We start from the raw sequence: 11,976 nt of genomic DNA, 5'->3' as shown, positions 1-11,976 counted from the left end.
ATCTTTTTCTTGTTGTTGTTGTTTTGTATTTTGAAACAAGGTCTCACTATATATAGCCCAGGCCCTGAAATCAGTGACCTTCCTGCCTCAGCCTCTGAAGTGCTAGGATGTCAGGCATGTGCCACTATGTCTGGCAGAAACTGCATTTGTGTATATGAATTCCAGGTGGACTTGGGCAATTACCCACCTGCTATAGACTGGGCTCTCTTTTTTGGTAGACACTTATGCTGCTGAGCTATTTCCCTGGCCCTAACTGGCCTTTTGAAAGAAAAAAAAAGAATAGCTGTAAACCTTAAAGCTCAAAGAAGAGGAAGAAAAATATGAATATTCAGGATATAAAATATGAATATCAAAATATGAATCAAGAGACAAATGGGGCCAGGGAGATGGCTCAGTGGAATAAGCGCTTCCCTGGCAAGGGCCTGAGTTCAATCCCCGGTTCCAAAAAAAAAAAAAAAAAAAAAAAAGAGAGAGAGAGACAAATGTCTGATTAACAGCATGGCATAATCTCCCCAAAAGAGCAGTGAGAATAGAAAGGTATTTTCTAATGAAAGGCTATCTGCCAGGGTAGACAAGGCATTTTCTTTCTTTCATTCCTTCTTTTTTTTTTCCCCTTCAAATGCCTTCAGGGGGGCTGGGGAGATAGCTCAGTTGAATAAGAACATGCCTGGCAAGCCCAAGGGCCTGAGAGTTCAATCCCCTGTTCCCACCAAAAAAAAAAAGAAGAAGAAGAAGAAGGGGAAAAAAAACTAAAACAAATGCCTTCAGAGCAGGTTTGGCTGGCTTGAGTTCTAGGGATGGAACCACAGCAACCTGAGACTGACTGCTTTGTTGAAGCAGCACTTAAAGAACTGAGCTAAGGGGCAGTCCCCCAGGCAGAAGGATTTTTTTTTCTTTAATCTTTTATCTATTTGCTATGCAGCTTGGACTTCTAGTGATCCTCCTATCTCAGCCTCCACAGCGCTGGGATTACAGGCATGTGCCACCAATGCCTCGTTTCAGTGGCCAGCACATGCAGTACTAGGGACTGAACCCGGGTCCTGGTGCTCGCCAGGCAGGTGCTTAGACTGCTGAGCTATATCCCCAGCCCAACAAGGTATTTTCTAATGAAAAGGCTATAGAAAGTCTTGTGTACTTTCTTTATTATTATTTATTTATTTATTTATTTTTATTTGTGTGTGTGTGGCCAGCTCAGCCCACCAGGGGGCGGGGCTGGCTGGCATGTGGTGCTGGGGAATTGAACCACGGTCCCTGATGCTTTGCGAAGCTTGTTCTAAGTAGGTACTTTAGACCACTGAGCCATCTCACCAGCCCCGTCTTGTGTACTTTCCATGGTAAGGCAGAGAAGCAGGTTTGAATATTCAGCAGCATACACATGGAAAGACCACACAAGCAATACTCACAGCATTGGGACCTCCACATCCTCCAAGGATTAAGATAGTCGCATTGTCGATGACAATCTGGGAAGAAGAAATTTAAAGTAAACCTACATGACATACATTAATAAGTGACTTCCCATGCTTGTGATATCAAAACAGTATACCTAGCTCCTAAATGGAATGTTTTAGTTACCTGAAGGTCTGTATTTCTCCAAAGCCTGTCAATTTGGATCCCTTGAACAAATTACTGGTAATTCCCAAGTGGATACGTTCTTTGTTCAAATACTAAAAATGAAAGTCAGCCACATAAAATCTAGGCGTTGCTTGAGAAATGAAACAGCAAAGTGGGCTGGGGAGACAGCTCAGTAGAATAAGTGCTTGCCTGGCAAGCGCAGGGTCCTGAGTTCAATCTCCAGTACTGCCAAAAAACCAACCAACCAAACAACAACAACAAAAAAACAGCAAAGTAAATACTCTGAAGAGAGGTATAATATAAAGCTACTATAAATAATATGACCATTAGAAGCTGAAAACTAAATACCAGCAAAAACAAAATGACAGATTCTCTTTGGCTCAGGGCCTACTGGCATCTTACCTGACTCCCTCCTCCCTCTCCTGTTCTAACTGAAAGATGCTACAGTGTTTGGTGGATGGTTATTTTAATTCCTAAGCACCTGAGACTGACCACCTCGAGGATGAGGACTGGGGCCGGCGATGTTCGGCTTGGACCATGCCCACTGCTCAAGGTCAAGGACCCAGACATCATTGCTCCTGTGTGAGATAAGGACAGAAAGATCAGGATGTTGGAAGATTCTAGGGACCACAGCAGTGGTCAGGAAGTCCCTGTGCCTGTGCCCTGCTGGCAAATCTGTACCTTTCCACACTCAGAGATGGTCTGGAGTAGAGAAAGCTTCAGAAATGACTCCCTAGAGTTCAGGGGCTTCAAAACCAAAAAGATCATTGTTTAAGTCCTAGTATGCAGATTGAACAAGAAACTTAATTTCCTATAATTCTGTTTCTGTATCTATTAAGTATAAACACTGTTACTCTAAAAAGCTGATATAAATGAAGTTACATTTATAATATATCCAGCAAAGTGCCAGGTCCACAGCTAGCACTTAAACCATTATTTTTCTTCCTCTACTGTCTCTAGAACTCATCTTGATAGAAGATCCAGTCCTTCTCAGGCGCACCCCACCCGCCAGCAGGTGGCAGATCCTACAGAAGGTTCCCCGGCTCTGGGGTTTCCCTCCCTGTTACCCCAGACAGCACAGGCACTCACCGTGCTATCGCGGTGACAGAGTGCCCACTCCCCTCAGCTGTGTGGCCGCAAAGGAGGTACCCCTAGAACTCATCTTGAGACTTTCAAACCTTTGCCCTTGCCACTGAGCATAGGCCTTGTGTGAATCTTGTCAGTGGCCACACAATGATATATAAAGTACTAAGTATTTGGGGATAGCAAGAAATAGCTATAGATCAAGCTGTATATTTTGGGGGGTGGAGAGGCTAGGGACTGAATGCTGGGTCTTTGCATTGAGTTACATCCCTAAGCTTTTAAATTTTGAGATACAATCTAGCTAAATTGTAAAGTTGCCCTAGCTAGGCTCAAACTTGTAATTTTCCTGCCTCAGCCTTCCAGAGCGCTGCAACTGCAGAGGTGTACCACCCTGTCTGCCTCTATGTAGGTTTTTTGTTTTCTTGAGACAGGGTCTTGCTATATAGTCTAGGCTGGCCTCGAACTCCTGGCCACCTTCCTGCCTCAGTCTTCTAAGTGTTGGGATTATAGCCATTGTACACACCACACCCAGCTTGTATGTAGTCTTTTAAAAATAAAAGCCAAACCAGATGTGGTGGCACGTGCCTGTACGCTCAACACTTGGGAGGATGAGACAGGAAGACTGGTATGAGTTTGAGGCCAGCCAGAGCTACAGAGTGAGTTTAAGGCTAATCTGAACTACCAATCAAGACCTGTCTCAAAAAATAAGAGACAATCAATCAATCAAAAACAAAAAAGAAAGTTTAAAAAAAAAAAAAGATTCAAAAGGTAGCTGGTATGCAACATTATCCTGATCCAGGAGTTATTATTATTTTTTTTTTTCTGATCCAGGAGTTAAAAGCTTTATTGATCCTGGCTACAAAAAGAAACTTCACAATAGTAATGAAAGCTGCAGTTTGATCAAAGACAAACTGGCATTTCCAACTCTCGAGAGACCAGAACAAGGACAGACTCCTGGACGGCAGTCTCTACTTTATGGTCGCTTCTGAGGCCCTCTTCACATTAAATGAATAAAAGAGTCCAAAGTTAAACTGTCCTTAACTGGAGGACAGCTTCTTTAGTGTCTCCATGACTGTTTTATTAAAGTAGGAAAATGGGGAGTACTTTGACAGAAGTCTTGGGTCTGAGTAACTTTACTGCTGACAGTCCATCAACTCCAGAGGCCAGGGGAAAAGGGTCACTTCTGGGGCTATGGCTGGAAGGATGCACGGTGAACTAGACAGGCTGTCTGGCCCTTGCCTCTGGCCTGTGTTGGCCAGTGATACTCAGAGGTGGAGAGGATGGGGTGGCAAAAATGCCTTGCCGAAGCAGATCACACATGACAGTTTTCTTGTGCCTGTCCATCCTCCAAGCCCATCTTATTTGGAGAGCCGCCACTACCACCTGTCCTGCCCACCGTGCTCCTTGTTTACAGCCCCTACAGCCCTGGGCTGGATAACCCTGCTTCTGGAAAGTGGTCTTCTGTAGGCACAGTACAGCAGACGAGGTAGAGGCTCCATCAGAATGTGATCCCAGTGAAACGTCAAACAGAACTACTTTTAATACAACCTTAATTTTATGCAGTAAATTTCCCAACCTATCTGGTGTACGATTAAGGGACGACAGGACAGGGTGCTAGGGCAACATAACTACTGGATTAATTAGAACTGTGCTAGGAATATTGGCCCTGACTAATCCACTTTTTCTTTTTCTTTTATGGCCAGTTCAGCCTGTCCTGGGGGCACGGCTGGCATGGCATGTGGTGCTGGGGACTGAACTGCTGTCCCTGAGCGCTTGCCTAAGCTTTCCTAAGCAGGCGCTTTAGACCGCTGAGCTATCTCACCAGCCCACTTTTTCTTTTTCTGTTCTTTTTTGCAGTAATGGAGATGGTATCCAGGTCCTCACACATAGTAGGCAAGCACTCCCCCGCTGAGCTCAGCTCCAGCCCCTAGTTCATTCTTCTGACCTGTCAGGTTAAAATGGAGCAAACAAATATACCTACATTTGTCGGGATCCTAAAGAGCCACCAAAGACAATCATTTTATCATCTATCACACAGGAGGAGTGGCCGGCCATGGGAGGTGGCCCATGGGTCGTTACAATGCAATTCCACCTAATGCAAACAGGGGAAAACCAAGAAGTCAGCACCATGTGCTTCTGACTGTATGTAAAGCAAGCAACAATTCCATTCACAGTAATAATCCCATCACCCCGAGTAAAGATGTTAGTGGGATAACATGGGAGCATAAAACATGGTGTAGTATTTTATGTTGGTAATCCTAGCACTCTGATGTGGGAGGACTGCAAGTTAGAGCCCAGTCTGGACAACTTAGTGAGACCCTGTCTCAAAAAATGGCCTGGGGCTAGAGCTCAGTATGAAGATACGGCATTCAATCCCCAGTATCAAAAAGGGAGTTGGTGGCGGGGCAATGTGTTTGTGCCTTTCCTGAAAACTTTTTTTTTGGTACCAGGAATTGGAGGTATATTTGTTAACTTTCAAGCCCTCAGAGAAAAGGAGTCTGCCGGTTAGCTCAGTTGTTCTTCAACCCCTGCCTTATCAGACCTGCCTTTAAGGCAGCCTGAGCCAGCCAAAAAAAGGGTCCTGAGACCAATCCCCTGGAGAGACAAGGCTGGTTCAGGCTGATGTGTAGGAGACTCATTGCCACTTCTTCCTGAGGTCCTCTCAGTAGCAGGGCTGCTGCCACATAAAAAGACAGGTCTGCGGGCGTGATGGCACATGCCTGTAATCCCAGCACTGGGGAGGTTGAAAACAGGAGGATCACTACAGTCGAGTCCAAGCTGCGTAGTGAGACCCTGTGCCAAATACGTTTAAAAAAAAAAAGGTACAAAGGGATTTCTATTACTCTTGAGGAATTAGCAGCCAAGCTGAAGGAAGAGCTCCCTCTTCTCTAACTGGTGCATCCATTTGTCTTTTTTTCATTTGTCTCAAATACTTCTCCTTTCCTCCCCTCTCCCTCCTCCTTTCTTCCCCTTCTTTCTCCTCCCCTCCTCTCCTCTTCTGAGGTATACAGTCTTGCTATATATAGCCCAGATGGCCTTACAGTGACCCTGCTGCCTCAGCCTCCCAAGTACTGAGATTAAAGGCATGCGCCACAACACCCAGCTGAAAAAAGGGATCTGAACTTATGGTTCTATGAGGGCCCTGCAAACCTTCTGAAACCATGACCAAAGCTGGATATAGCACTTTCCTTCATGCCTGGGAGAAGTGTTGTTAGTTTTTCATCAAATTCTCCAATGGATCCATGATATAAGAGAGACCTTAAAAGCCAAGCGTGGATGAGGTGGGAGGGTGTCAAAGTTCAAGGCCAAGGTCAGCCTGGCCTACACAGCCAGACTGCTTCAAACAAGGAGAAGAAGGAATCCAATGCTTTAAAGAAGCTTATTTTTGTAACTTACCAGTTTTTAGAGGGTGAGTAAGTATGTATTTCATCAAAGAATCTCTCTGGTTGGTGTAGAGGATAAGGGCTTGGTCGCGTCCAGCCACCGAAGAGCACTAACAAGTCCTTGTATACAACTAGAGTTGCTCCAGCTTTGGGGGAAGGATAGGAGCCTAGGAGAAATGAGTAACATCGTGATTAGAATTCGGGGCTTTCACAACTCGCTGCAAGGCTAGCACAGATCACCTTTCCCTCTGAGAACACAAAGGTGGAGACCAGCCTCACAAAGCAGGGCCAGACAAAACTAGGTTTGTAAGTCTGAGAGAAAATCACCACTTATTTATAATCTCTTATAATTAACACAGAGAACCCGAGTTAGAGGACAGTCACTTAGCCTCTTCTAGGTTTAATTTACTTACCTAAAATAAAAGGAGAGGGGCTAGGGAGATGGCTCAGTAGAATAAGTGATTGCCTAGCAAGCACAAGGGCCTGAGTTCAATCCCTGGCTCCACCAAAAAATAAAAATAAGGGGCTGGTGAGATGGCTCAGTGGTCTAAAGCACCTACTTAGAACAAGCTTAGCAAAGCAAAGGGACCGTGGTTCAATCCCCCAGCACCACATGCCAGCCAGCCCCGACCCCTGGTGGGCTGAGCTGGCCACACACACACACACACACACACAAATAAAAAAAATAATAAAATCTTGGGCTTTGGGAGATTTAAAAAAATAAAAAATAAAATAAAAGGAGAGAGCAACTTTTTTTTTTTTTTTTTGAGGGGATGGTCTTTTGGGACAGGGTCTTGCTCTGCAATTCAGGCTGGCCTTAAACTCACTATGCAGCCAGGCTGGCCTCAAACTAGAGTGATCCTCCTGCCTAAGCCTCCCAAGTGCTGGGATTACAGGAGTGCACTACTATTCCTGGCTAAAGGCCTACTTTGAGTTATTAAATATAGCCTCCAATTTTTAAATTTGACTTACTGATGGTTCAACTTACTTTTTCTTTTTTAACTTTACAATGATGTTAAAATGATATGCATTTGGTAGAGACCATACCCCAAATTCAATGCCTGCCTGCCTCCCTCCTTCTCTCCCTCTTCCCTGTTAACAGGGACTGAACCCATGGCCGCACACTTGCTACTATCAAGAGCTCTATTACTGAGCTACAGCCATGTCCTAACAATACTTTCTTGAAATGCTGGGTGGCAGTAGCGAGCCTCTGCTAAGTTAACCACATGCTTGGTAAGCAACTGACGCTCTACAGCATGTTTGGTAGGCTGGATGTATTAAGTTCAATTTCGACGAATGACATATTCATCTCCTACTCAGGATGCTAAGGCAGAGCATAACAAGCCAAGCCCCATTTGGGCAACACAGCAAGATCCTGTATCAAAGTAAAAAGGGCTGGGGAGGTGGCTCAGTGTGAGGGCCTATGCTCAATCCCAGGGCCAAGAATGGCAAGAGAGGACACTGAGGAGGGAGGGACGAGGGTATGGATGGAGGGGATATGCATGTAACATAACTCTCTTTTCTTGCTTCACCACCAAAAGTCATTCACAGGGCCAGGGAAATGGCTCAGTAGAATAAGTGCTTCCCGGGCAAGCACAAGGGCCTGAGTTCAATCCCTGGTCCTGCCATAAAACCAAGCAAACAAACAAACAAAAAACCCCAAAAGTCACTCACTCCATTTGACAAAGGCCTCTGTGAGAGGGTATATGTAGTATAGATCTTTAACTCCTTATTTGAAATTCCCAAATCCTCAAAATTCTGTCCCACCCCAAATAATTTGATAACAAAACTTGACCTGAAGTGTCAAGGCTATGTAGTCCTTATTTAGCCTGCCTAGCGTGATTCTTCATGGGCGCTGAGGTAGAACTTGTCTGATTACAGGGCACTCCCCATACTCTACCAGATATATTTAAAGGTATACAGATCATCCTAAAACCTGAAAAAGTCTGAGTTCTAAAACACAATTAGCAAGCACCTGCTTGGCAAGCACAAGGTCCCAAGTTTGATCCCCTGTACTGTAAAACAAAACCAATTAACAGTGGGGGTTTAAAATAAGGAGTTATAGGGCTGGGAAGATAACTCAGTGCAATAAGTGTTTGCCTGGCAAGCACAAGGTCCTAAGTTCAATCTCTGGTAATGAAGAAAAAAAAAAAGAAGTGTAAAACAAGGAGCTATGGTTAAGAGCACAGGATCTGAAGCTTGGTGCCATAGAATCAGACTCTAGCCCTGCCCCTTAGCTAGCTGTGAACCTCGAGGCAGTTAACAATCAGATCTTTCTGCCTCAGTTTTCTTATCTGTTAAATGGAACAGCACAAGTACCTGCTTCATACAGTGGGAGTCACCCACGTGGTACAGAAACCCAAAACAATGGCTAACATGATAAGACTATAGGTTTGCTCTTTCATGTGTACTGTTGGCTGTACCACTTAAAAAAAAAATAGAGGGCTGGTGAGATGGCTCAGTGGTCTAAAGCACCTACTTAGAACAAGCTTAGCAAAGCACAGGGACCGCGGTTCAATCCCCCAGCACCACATGCCAGCCAGCCCCGCCCCCTGGTGGGCTGAGCTGGCCACACACACACACACACACACACAAATAATAATAATAATATTTTATGCCAAAAGGGAAATCACTATTTGCCAGTTCTGGGTTTAAAGAAATTACAAATGTAGTATAAAAATATGCATCTCATAAGAGAGGAAACATTCACATTCTCTTTTTCTTTTTTTTGCGGGGCAGTACTGGGGAATCAAACTCAGAACCTTGTGCATACCAGAAGGTGCTTAAGCCAAAACAACATCCTAAAAGTTTGGGTATTGGGGTAAAAGATAGTAACATATATCATCAAACTAAAGGAAAACACTGCTTTTTAAAAAAAATTTATTTATTTATTTGTGTGTGTGTGTGTGTGTGTGTGTGTGTGTGTGTGTGGCCAGCTCAGCCCACCAGGGGGCAGGGCTGGCTGGCATGTGGTGCTGGGGGATTGAACCGTGGTCCTTGTGCTTTGCCAAGCTTGTTCTAAGTAGGTGCTTTAGACCACTGAGCCATCTCACCAGCCCCCTATTTTTTAATTTTTGAGATAGGATTTTGCTATGCAGTTCAGGCTGGCCTTGAGCTCACTTTGTAGCACAGGCTTGTCTCAAACTCACAAGGATCCTCCTGCCTCAGCCTCCCGGGTACTGGGACTATAGGAGTGCACCACCATGCCCAGGTAACACTACATTTTATACTTGCTCTGTCCAACACAGTTGCCATTAGCTACTTTTTGCCAGTGAATACTAAGCTGGCAAGGACAGACATGCGGCCTTTTTATCATTAAAGAAAGTTCTGGCTGGTGAGATGGCTCAGTGGCCTAAAGCACCTACTTAGAACAAGCTTAGCAAAGCACAGGGACCGCGGTTCAATCCCCCAGCACCACATGCTCATGCCCCCTGGTGGGCTGAGCTGGCCACACACACACACACACACGCACACGCACACGCACACACATAAATAAATAAATAAAATTTTAAAAAAAGAAAGAAGGTTCTATTGGACAGCACTGCTTTAGACAAGACTGTAACTTACATAAATTACATGCCCGTTGGGGCCGGGGAGATGGCTCAGTGGAATAAGTGCTTGCCTGGCAAGCTCAAGGGCCTGAGTTCAATCCCCAGTTCCATAAACAAACAAACAAACAAACAAATAAATTACATGCCCGTGTATGGATGGCACATGGAAGGTGGAGAGGTGACTATCAACTATTAGAGAGATTATGACTATCATTATCATCACTATTACCATGGCTAATACTTTAGTAACAACTGTTTGCTGAACATTTACTACACAATAGGTGGGTTTACATGATAAAATAGGCAATAATAACATTTTTATAAGCATCAGCACAAATATTCAAGTATATAATGACTCATACAGGTATAAAAGATAAGAGCAAACAAACTGTATTCATAAAAAATAAGTCAAAGCTTGGCATAATGGTAATGCCTATAACCCTACCCCTCTAGGAGAGCAAGGCAGGAAGACAGCAAGTTTAAGTTCAGCTTAGACAATTTCGCCAAACTCCTTCTCAAAAAATGTGCTAGGGATGTAGACCAGTGTGAAGGTCCTGAGTGCAATTTTCAGTACTTGGGGAGGAAAAAAGTAAAACTGAGTATTACTCTAGCTGATTAATCATGTGCAGAGTTACAGAGATTTGTGACCTTATAACTACAAGTGACACTTAATCCTATCATCTATCTTTTTTTTAAGATAAGGTCTCATTATGTAGTCCAGGCTGGCCTTGAACTGGTGGCAGTCACAGCCCACTGAAAATAATAAGCCCTTCCCTCCTTTAAACTGTCTCTCAGGGGTTTTGTCCCAGCAATGGAAAAATACAAATCTGACCAACTGACTACAGTCATCAGAAATAACATGATGAACTACCTATAATCTCCTTCCTCTTCTCTTGCATTGGGGATTGAACCCAGGCCTTGAAATGAGTTCAGTCTCCAGATCCTTTTATTTTAAGACAGTGTCTGGCTAACTTGTACAGATTGGTCTCAAATTTGCAATCATCCTGCCTCAGGCTCCCAAGAAGCCAGAATCTGAGAAGTGCACCACCATGCTTGCCTTCCGCACTTTCACAGACATGCACAGTGCTCACCCACCACATCAACGTTATGTGTTGACTGCTATGACGACAGTGTAATTCTCAGCTTGAGCTCCAGAGCCTGGAGCCCTGAGAACTCAATGGTGGTGTCCTGGAGCCCAAAGGCTAGCAAGCTTGGGGCTCTTTTGTCCGAGGTAGCCTAAGAAGATGCCCAGCTCTTGAGAGAAACCTCTCTCCTACCTCTGCTCTCTGCTGACCAACTGAGTGGGCAGTGCCCACCCATGTGGAGCAGGAGCCTTCCCACCTACTTCACTCAACGCCCAGGCTAATCTCTGCAAACATCCTCACAGCCACACAGGGCACAATGCTTTCCCAGGTTTCTAGAAACGTGCCGCCCCTAACCAATGCAGCCATGTGGCACATGAATGAAAATGCACGAACCACAGCTCCAGAATCCGGTCTTCCCTCCTCTTCTGGTGCCCTTATTCCTTTGGGAATTGAAACATTCAATTTTTCCAGATTTCAATGTTTAGAATTTTTCTTTTTTTTTTAGTATAGGATCTACAGGATCTCACCACACTTGTAGTGATCCTCCTGTTTTCAGCTTTCCAAGTGCTGGGATTACAGGCATGCACCACCATGCCCAGTCTCAATCGCTGGATGCACGGTAGAATTTTAATCTTTGGAGATTTTGATCATTCAGGATTTCCAAATTTGGGATTATGTCATGTGGCACTGAAGTAAAGACTTCATCACCAAGAAAACTTATAAAATAAAGGCTTTATGTTCATTTGAATACTGCTTGGCCTTGCCTTCAGAAGGCCACTGGGCCTCCACACCCAGTCTAGGTTTAGCAACTACACAAAGATGCAGGAAGGAAAGGGTGTTGCTCCCATGTGGTTTTTGTCCTGTGTTACAGGACCAAACGTACCCATGTGGCATGGTCAGACATGGTCCCTAAGTGTCTCCTCAGAGCCAATGTCACCCCTTGTAGGGATTATACCCCAAAAGCCAAAGGCCTCCTAACTGTAGAGCAGATTCGATCAATGGAGCCAATTTCAAAGCAAGGCACAAGCCCCAAAGGCAGCTATGGGAAACCTGATCCTTAGATGGGTACCCTGTGCAACAGAATTAATGTTCCCTGAAACTGCTAACTAGTTCAGCTGTCTCCCCTCCCCAAATTCCTATGTGACTGGAAGAAAATTGCACATGTGAAGACCATGGCAGAACTAAGGCATCTTGTTTAATTTTGCAAAGAAGGTGGCAAAACAGTGAAGCAATTCCAAATTCTCATTTGAGGGTGGTTTTTTTGGGTGTGTGCAGGGTGTCACTGCATAGCTCACACTCGTA

At 44.6% G+C, this 11,976-nt stretch overlaps 1 protein-coding gene across 4 annotated transcripts in view; it reads right to left on the bottom strand.

The window, feature by feature from the left end:
- Fbxo42 (F-box protein 42) overlaps positions 1 to 11,976 on the bottom strand; it is a 103,311-nt gene that overhangs the window by 6,619 nt on the left and 84,716 nt on the right. For all 4 annotated transcript variants that reach the window (XM_023722540.1, XM_023722541.1, XM_023722539.1 and 1 more), the window contains exons 5-8: positions 6,052 to 6,205; positions 4,637 to 4,747; positions 2,054 to 2,150; positions 1,404 to 1,460 (exon numbers count right to left, since the gene is read on the bottom strand). In XM_023722540.1, the coding sequence (XP_023578308.1) occupies positions 1,404 to 1,460; positions 2,054 to 2,150; positions 4,637 to 4,747; positions 6,052 to 6,205 (419 nt within the window). The remainder of the gene's footprint in view (positions 1 to 1,403; positions 1,461 to 2,053; positions 2,151 to 4,636; positions 4,748 to 6,051; positions 6,206 to 11,976) is intronic.

The sequence above is a fragment of the Octodon degus genome, unplaced genomic scaffold (genome assembly GCF_000260255.1).
Source record: "Octodon degus isolate 3935 unplaced genomic scaffold, OctDeg1.0 scaffold00092, whole genome shotgun sequence".
Lineage (NCBI taxonomy): Eukaryota > Metazoa > Chordata > Mammalia > Rodentia > Octodontidae > Octodon > Octodon degus.
The sequence above is the reverse complement of the archived record's forward strand: the minus strand, read 5'-3'. Positions and strand labels throughout refer to the sequence as shown.